The sequence below is a fragment of the Muscardinus avellanarius genome (genome assembly GCF_963383645.1).
Source record: "Muscardinus avellanarius genome assembly, chromosome: 3".
Classification (NCBI taxonomy): Eukaryota; Metazoa; Chordata; class Mammalia; order Rodentia; family Gliridae; genus Muscardinus; species Muscardinus avellanarius.
Window position 1 is genome coordinate 21,562,731 of NC_137788.1, and position 8,681 is coordinate 21,571,411.

General features: G+C 51.1%; 1 protein-coding gene across 1 annotated transcript; it reads right to left on the minus strand.

The window, feature by feature from the left end:
* Nucleotides 1-1,027: 1,027 nt before the first annotated feature.
* Nucleotides 1,028-3,274, minus strand: NR0B2 (nuclear receptor subfamily 0 group B member 2; the record flags this gene model as incomplete). The annotated part of the gene is made up of 2 exons (XM_080692529.1): nt 1,028-1,269; nt 2,740-3,274. 2 exons carry the CDS (start codon nt 3,272-3,274, stop codon nt 1,028-1,030), a joined length of 777 nt encoding a protein of 258 aa, XP_080548655.1.
* Between the last annotated feature and the right edge of the window lie 5,407 nt (nt 3,275-8,681).

Sequence of the window (8,681 nt, forward strand, 5' to 3'; positions counted from 1 at the left end):
GAGTTGTGTGTGTCTTTGTTGTGGGGTCTGTGCTGTGTGTCCGGTCTCCCTTGGGCATCTGACTACGAGCAGGATGCTGGGTAAGGGACAGGGTGCTCTGTGTGCAGCCCTGGGGCCCAGAAAGAAGTCATGGCCGGTTCAGCAGAGCATGCTCCTATCTTGGAGACCTTTGAGAAAGGCCTGATGACCGCTCCGAGGCTGTCCTCCCCAAGAGAAGACCTCCCATGAGCAATCATTAACCTGGCCCTGTAAGAAGAATCCAAACTGTGGTAGGGAAAGGGCAGGGCCTGGTCAGCAGAGCCTCTGTGCTGGAGAAAGGCAGAGGCCCAAGTCCTGCAGGCAAGCAAGCTCTTATTATCTCTCCTGCCCTCCCTTCTGGTCAGTCACCTTGGCCCAGGGTGACTGGGTCAAAATATTGAACAAACATTGAGACATAGACATTGACTGATCAGAATGGATCCCAGCCGGGCTCTGAATGGAGTGAGCTGGAGGCCCTCGCCACGCCAAGCACAGCCTCTCCAGTGGCCAGACAATGGGCATGTCCAGCAGGAGGATCCCAGGACAGGGCCCGAGCAGAGGGATAGCAGAAGGAAAGTCAGGGGGACAGGGTAGTGGCTGCAAACCAACTCTCAGGAAGTGTACCAGACCCCCAAGGCCTGGTAGGGCCAGGGTGGGCCCCAGTGCTGAGTATATCCCTTGTGCATACACAGCTGACACAGTCAGGCTCCAACAGTGTCACATCTTTTATTACAAAAACCAATAACTTAACTTAGTTCTGTACAAAGGCAGCAGGAATTCCAGCCCAGTGGGCAAGTTGAGCTTCCATCCTCACCCCAGGAGGGGATGGGAGCCAGCGCAGAAGCTCTGGGGCCCGCCCAGGGCCCACCGATGGCTGGAGCACTGCATCCAAGCCAAGGAAGTCCAAGATGGGGTGCCGCAGAGCGAGGGACTGCTGGGAGCTGAGTGCTGTCCAGCAGGCTTCCTGGCCGGGGACCACCAGGCCAATCAGCATTGCCAGTTCTACAGGTCACCTCAGCAAAAGCATGTCCTCCAGGAGTCCAGTGATGTCAACGTCTCCAATGAGGGGGCGGAAGAAGAGGTCCCCAAGCAGGCTGGGTGGGATGCTCTTGAGAGTGGAGGTCGTGAGGAGGACGCGGGCCAGGCGGTCTTGGCCTGCTGGGTACCAGGGCTCCAGGGCTTCACATAGCGCCCAGTGCGCCTCCTGCTGCAGGTGCCCGATGTGGGAGGAGGCGTGGAGGCCGGGCACGTCTGCGGTGGACAGGTCAAAGAAGGCTGGTGAGGACCGGTTCCTGGCTGCCAAAGGGTGAGGCTGCCCAGGACCTGAGACTCAGGGCAGCAGACACCCCTCTGCCTCTCCCTATGCTTTTTTTTTTTTTTTTTTCGGTACTAGGGGTGAAACTCAGCGGCATTCTACCTCTGAGCTACACTCCCAGCTCTAATTTTTTATTCTTTATTTTATTATTATTTTTTTTTTGTGGTGCTGGGGATGGAACCCAGAGGATTTCTCCCTCTGGGCTACACTCCCAGACCTATTTTATATTTGATTTGGAAACAGGGTCTCACTAAGTTATGGAGGGCCTAAGTAGCTGAGGCTGTCTGCGCACCGTGATCCTGTCTCAGCCTCCCAAAAGCTGGGATTACAGCGAGCGCCACCACGCCCGGCTTGTTTTTGTCTTTGTTTCATACTCTCTCTCTTCTTTTCTATACTGAAGGTTGCAAATCAGTGAGACCTTGTTTCAAAAAAAGAATAAAAAATAAGGCTGGGGGTGTAGCTCAGAGGTACAATGCCCCTGGGTTCCATCCCCAGTACCACAAAAAAAAACTAAACTAAAATAAAATAGGGATAATAGTATTACCTGTCTCCTAGGCTTGTGATGATGTATAAATGAACCAGTATATGTAAAACTCTTGGGACAGAGGCCAGGCGTGGTGGCACACGCTTGTAATCCCCGCGCTTGGGAGGCTGAGACAGGAGGATTGCACAGGTTTGAAGCCAGCCTCAGCTACTTAGTGAGGCTCTCAGCAACTTAGTGAGACCCTGTCTCCAAATAAAGTATAAAATAGGGCTGGGAGTATAGCCTGGAGGTAGAAAACCTCTGGGTTCCACCCCCAGTACCACCAAAAAAAAAAAAAAAAAAAAAAACCTCTTGGGACAGGCCTAACATATGGTAAGTGTAACAGGAATACTCGCTCTTGTTCTTACATTAATCATTGCACATCGGGCACACCATGAAGGCCTTTTGTTGGGAAGCCCCGTCCCATGCTCTCCAGCTTCCAAGAACCTCTCTTCTGCATTTGTTGCTCTCCTGACTGGACTTCACAAGGACTCCCTCCCCGCCCCCTCCAGGCCTTCTTTCTGAACCCATAGAGCAGCTGAACCTTCACAGCTTCCTCCTGCAGTCTGCCCTTGGAGATGTGACCGAGTGAGGCTGTGTCTGCCCCTCCTCCAGTCCCTGGGGGTCAGAACAGATGTCTCAGGCGCAGTGGCAAAGGCCAGTCTCTGGAGCGAACAGACCTGAGTCCCATCCCCGCTCTGCTCCCACCTAGCTGTGTGACCTTCAGCTCATCCCTTAGCCTCTCTGTGCCTCTCGTGAAAGATGATGATTTGATGATAATGAGGACCCAATGAGATCACGGATGTCAAGCCCCTAGAGGGTCCTCTTCTGGGCCCTGCCCCCTCCTACGGCTGGCGCCATCTGGGACTGCCTGGGAGCTCACCTGGGTTGAAGAGGATGGTTCCTTTCAGGTAGGCATATTCCTTAGGGCCCAGCTTGAGGCTCGAGAAGGACCCCAGGCAGCACTGCAGCCACTGCACGGCGGCCAGTGAGGGCTGGGGCCTGTCGGGCAGCGCGCCGCCGGTGCTGCTGGGCTCCTCCAGCAGGATCTTCTTGAGTATGCTGGGCACCGGGGCCTCGGCCACCTCGAAGGTCACAGTATCTTGGGCTAAACCAAGCAGGAAGAGGGAGCCCCAGCAGCCCTGGAGCAGCCGCCGCTGGTCGTGAGGGGGCAGCTGGCAGAAGGAAGGCAGGTTCCTGAGGAAGGCCACGGTCTTGGCCAGGACGTCCAGGGCCTCCCGGCAGGTGCGGTGCGGCGCGCACAGGCGGACGGGCCGGTGCTGTCTGCACAGGCAGCGGCCGCGGGACGGGGGCGCCAAGGGCCGGGCCCCGAGGCCGGGGCTCAGAAGCGCCTGCAGAATGGCCGGCCGGACCGCAGCGCCGTGGCACGGGCAGGCCCCTGGCTGGCTGGAGCTCATGGTGGGGACCTGCTTGTACTTCTTCCCAGCTCTCTGACCCAAGATGCTGCGCTCAGGGTGCTATTTATATCCGCGATGGGCGGGAGGGGGAATGGCCCCACAACCTTGACTCCAGGAGTCCTGTTCATTGAAAAAAACAAGGCGCACAGACTGACCCTGGCAGGGCTGGGGGAGGGGCGGCGAGCGTCCACGTGGCACCGCTATCACTTCAGTCAATGAAGCGGCCGGCGCGGGCACAGGACTGCCGCCGCCCTTATCAGATGACTCAAGGGGATAAGCAGGGTCATTAACCCAGGCTGTACCAGGGCACCGAGCCTCAGGTGCGCACTCAGCAGGTGACCCCGCCTGCTTTTCTCAGTGTGAGCCCAGGACCAGGATTCTCGCTGAGCAGAACGCTGGCTACAGAGCTGCACAGGCTGGATGCGAGGCCCACCGGGAAGTGCCTTATCGCTGGCTTGTTTGCCTAACCTTGGGGCCCTGATCCTGCTGTCGGTAAGAACAGGCTGCAGGGAAGGGAGCCAGGACCCTGGGGGACCGCAGGGACTTTGCCCACAGTGCAGTGGACAAGGCCCCTTCCTCTGACTCCAGGTCTGGGGGCAAGGCACATATAAGTTCCTTCAGAGTCCTTTGTCTCCAGCCCAGGTTCCTACAGCTCTCGAGAGGCCGTGTCTGCTGAGAAGTTGTCATGGGATGACCATAAAACATGGCTGCCACTTACTGGATACCTACTATGCGTCGGTCACTTTCCCATTCTAAATATTGGGAGCTTCCCTGTGAGGCTCAGATTTTTCCTTTTTGAGCCTCAAAGAAGTGAAGTGAGCCAGGCGTGGTGCCCCACGATTGTATCCCAGCATTTGGGAGGCTAAGACCAGAGGATCACGGTTCGTGGACAGCCTCAGCTACTTAGGCCCTCCGCAACTCAGTGAGACCCTGTTTCAAAATAAAGAATAAAAAATAGGGCAGGGGGTGTAGCTTGGAGGTAGAATGCCCCTGGGTTCCATCCTCAGTACTGCAAACAAAAGAAAAGGTGAAGTGAGCCGAGTATGTTGGTGCACACCTGGAATCCCAGTACTTGGGAGGCTGAGACAGGAGGCTCGCAGGTTCGAGGACAGCCTCAGCAAGTAGAGTGAGACTCTCATTATCCCAGTGAGACCCTGTTTCCAAACAAAAATTAAAATATAGGGCTGGGGGTGTAGTTCGGAGGTAGAATGCCCCTGGTTCCATCCCCAGTAACACACACACACACACACACACGAAGTGAAGTGCCTTTCCTTCCCAGGTCACTCTGACAGGAAGGGACAGAATTCAGATCTTCTGACCCCATTGTTCCCCTAAATGCACTGGCCCACCTAAGTGGCCCAAATTTGAGTTTCCCAGAGCTGGTGGCTACGTGCCAGATGTTGCTCCGGAGGTCTGGACACAGAGGGAGCCCTGCGACCACACGGATCCTTTGTTCGGGCGGTGGGGCATGGCGTGGGGTGGGAGGAGGTCCTCGGCTGTGCACGTCCCTGGGCCATGCCGTCCAGCCTGGCAGGCCTTCTGCCTCCACACTCTTGAGCAGCCTGGGCCCTGGATGGGAGTGAGCAGCTCTGGCATCTGCTCTCGGCTCCATCGCACTAAGTACCACACACTGCCCATGAACCTGTGACCTTCCTGTGTCAGTCTCCAAGTACTGGGGTCACAGGCCGTACCACACAGCCAGGCAGTGGTTAATCCAGTGGTGTGACTTTGGGTTGATCCTTAGGCACCTTTGAACCCAGAAGGCTTATCTGGGATAGGAAGGCCTGCCAGCATACTGCCACAGAAAAACAGAGTGAGGTCCTGGGTCAAATCCCAAACAGTGGGGTGTGGTAGGGCATACGTGTAATCCCAGTGCTTGGGAGGCTGAGACAGAAGGATTGCAGGTTTGAGGACAGACTCAGCAAGTAATGAGATTCTCATTAACCTAGTGAGACACTATTTCAAATAAAAATAAAATAGGGCTGGGAGTGTAAGTCGGAGGTAGAATACCCCTGAGTTCAATCCCAGTCCCTCTCTCCCTCTCTCTCTCTCTCTCTCTCTCTCTCTCTCTCTCTCTCTCTCTCTCTCTCACACACACACACACACACACACACACCAATAACAACAAAAAAACCCAACTGAAATTAGATTGTCTGGGTCCAAAGCCTGCGTCTTCACTTACTAAGTGACCTAGAGGGCCACTTTTTCTTTCTGTGCCTCGTTTTTCTCTTATTTATTTATTTATTTATTTATTTATTTATTTATTTATTTATTCTGTTTGTTTGCAGTACCAGGGATAGAACCCAGGGGCATTCTACCTCTGAGCTACACCTCCACCCAATTTTTTATTTTGTGTGTGTGGTACTGGGGATGGAACCCTTCTACCTCCGGGCTACAGTCCCAGACCTATTTTATATTGTATTTGGAAACAGGGTCTCTTAAGCTAGAGAGGCTGACTTTGAACATGCGCAATCCTCCTGTCTCGGCCTCCCAAGCACAGGGATTACAAGCGTGCGCCACTACGCCTGGCTGATTCTTTATTTTGAAACAGGGTCCCACTGAATTGCAAAGGGCCTCACTAAGTAGTAGCTAAGGCTGTCTACGAACTGCAATCCTCCGGTCTCATCCTCCCAAATGCTGGGATTACAAGCGTGCGCCACCAAGCCTGGCTATTTTTTATTTTATTTATTTATTTGTTTTTCAGTACTGGGAGCGGAACTCAAGGGCTTTCTATCTCCGAGCTATACCCTTAGCCTTATTTATTTATTTATTTATTTATTCATTCATTTATTTTTGCGGGTCTGAAGATAGAAGCCAGAGGCATTCAACCTTCGAGCTACAGCCCCTGCCCTATTTTTTATTCTTTATTTTGAAACCCGGTCTCACTGAGCTGCAGAGGGCCTCACTAAGTAGCTGAGGCTGTCTGCGAACCGGGATCCTCCAGTCTCAGCCTCCCGAATGCTGGGATTACAAGCATGCACCACCACGCCCGGCTCATTTATTTTTATATTTATTTATTTATTTATTTATTTATTTATTTATTTATTATTTTTATTTACTGTGGGGCTGGGGATGGAACCCAGGGGCATTCGACCTCTGAGCTACACACCCTGTCCTATTTTTTATTCTTTATTTTGAAACAGGGTCTCACTAAGTTGATGTAAGCCTAAATTGGCTGAGCTTAGCCTTGAACCTGTGATCCTCTTGTATCAGGCTCCCAGGTATTGGGATCATAGGCATGTACCACCATACTCATCTTGTAGGGCCCTTATAAATAAATGAACAAGCCAGGTGTGGTGGTGCACTCTTGTAATCCCAGTACCTGAGAGGATGAGACAGGAGGAATTCAGGTTCCTGGACAGCCTCAGCAATTTAGTGAGTCCTTCTGCAACTTAGTAAGAGTCTGCTTTAAAAAAAAAAATAGAGCTGGGGTTACAACTCAGAGGTAGAATATCCCTGGGTTCCATCCTCAGTACTACAAAAAAATAAAATAAACTGAGCATGGTGACCCATGCCTGCAAGCCTAGCACTTGGGAAGCTGATACAGGAGGATTGCAGGTTAGAGGACAGCCTCAGCAAGTAGTGAGACTCATCAACCTAGCAAGACCCTGTTTCAAAAATAAAAAGAACTGCCAGGCATGGTGGCGCTGGTATTTTAGAGGCTGAGAGAGGAGGAGCTTGGTTCCTGGACAGCCTCAGCTACTTAGTGAGACACTTTGTAACTCAGTGAGATCCTGTTTCAAACATAAAAAGGACTAATAAATAGGGCTGGGGGTGTAGTTTGGAGGTAGAATGCCCCTGGGTTCCATCCCTAGTACTGCAAAAATAAAAATAAAAATAAAAATAAAAAATAAAATAAATAAATAAAAAGAACTGAGGGTGTAGCTTGGAGGTAGAATCCCCTGGATTCAATCTCCAGTGCTGTAAATAAATAAAGTAAAAGAATAAGGCTGGGCGTGGTGGTGCACACTTTAATCCCAGCATTCGGGAGACTGAGACCGGAAGATCGTGGTTCGCTGACAGCCTCAGCTACTTAGTGAGGTCCTCTGCAACTCAGTGAGACCCGGTTTCAAAATAAAGAGTAAAAAATAGGGCAGGGGGTTAGCTCAGAGGTCAAATGCCCCTGGGTCCCATCCCCGGACCCGCAAAAAATAAAATAAATAAAAAATAAAAAATAAAAAATAGGGCAGGAGGTGTAGTTTGGAGGTCGAATGTCCCTGGCTTCCATCCCCAGACCTGCAAAAATAAATACATAAATAAAGTAAAAGAATGGCTTGGGAGGCTGAGACAGGAGCGTCCCAGGTTCAAAGCCAGCCTCAGCAATCTAGCAACTTAGTGAGGACCTGCTTCAAAATTAAAATATAGAATAAAATAGGACTATGGAGGTCTAGTTTGAAGGTAGAAAGCCCCTAAATTCACTTCCCATTACCAAGAATGAATGAATGAACGAACAAACAAATATATAGGCTAGGTGTGGTGGGACATGCCTGCAATTCCAATACCTGGGAGGCTGAGACAGGAGGATTGCAGGTTCAAAGCTAGACTTAGCAATTTAGTGAGGCTCTCAGTAACTTAGCCCCCCCCTTTTTTGTACTATAGGTGGAACCCAGGGGCATTCTACCTCCAAGTTACACCTCCAGCCCTATTTTTTTATTCTTTATTTTGAAACAGGGTCTCACTGAGTTGCAAAGGGCCTCACTAAGTAGCTGAGGCTGTTTGCGAACCGTGATCCTCCTGTCTCAGACTCCCAAATGCTGGGATTACAAGCCTGTGCCACCACGCCCGGCGAAGATGATGTTGAAGAGGAAGAGACTCTCCTGTACTAGAAGTTAGGTTCCTGGGCTTCATGTATTGGGTTTTTGTTTTGCTTATTATTTCTTTATATATTGTTGCTGGGGACTGCATGTATGGGTATTCTACCTCTGAGCTATACCCCAGCCTTTTTTATTTTTTGTTCAAAACAGGGTGTCACTAGGTTTCTGAGAGTCTCGCTAAGTTGCTGAAGCTGTGTGATCCTCCTGTCTCAACCTTCTAAGTACTAGGATTACAGGTATGTGCAACCATGCCCAGATTTTTTTTTTTTGTACTGGGAATTAAATCCAGGAGCACTTTACCACTGAGCTGTTCTGCCAGTCCCTTTTATTTTCAGACAGGATCTCCCTACGTTGCCCAGGATTGCCTCAAACATGAGATCTTCCTGTCTCAGCATCTCAAGGAGCTGATTATAGACGTGTACATCTTGGATTTTTTGTATCATAAGAACCGGGTTTCCAAGCCAGGCGTGGTGGCACTCACTTGTAATCCCAGCATTTGGGAGGCTGAAACAGGAGGATCCTGGTTTGCAGATAGCCTCAGCTAGGCCCTATGCAACTCAATGAGACCCTGTTTCAAAATAAAGAATATAAAA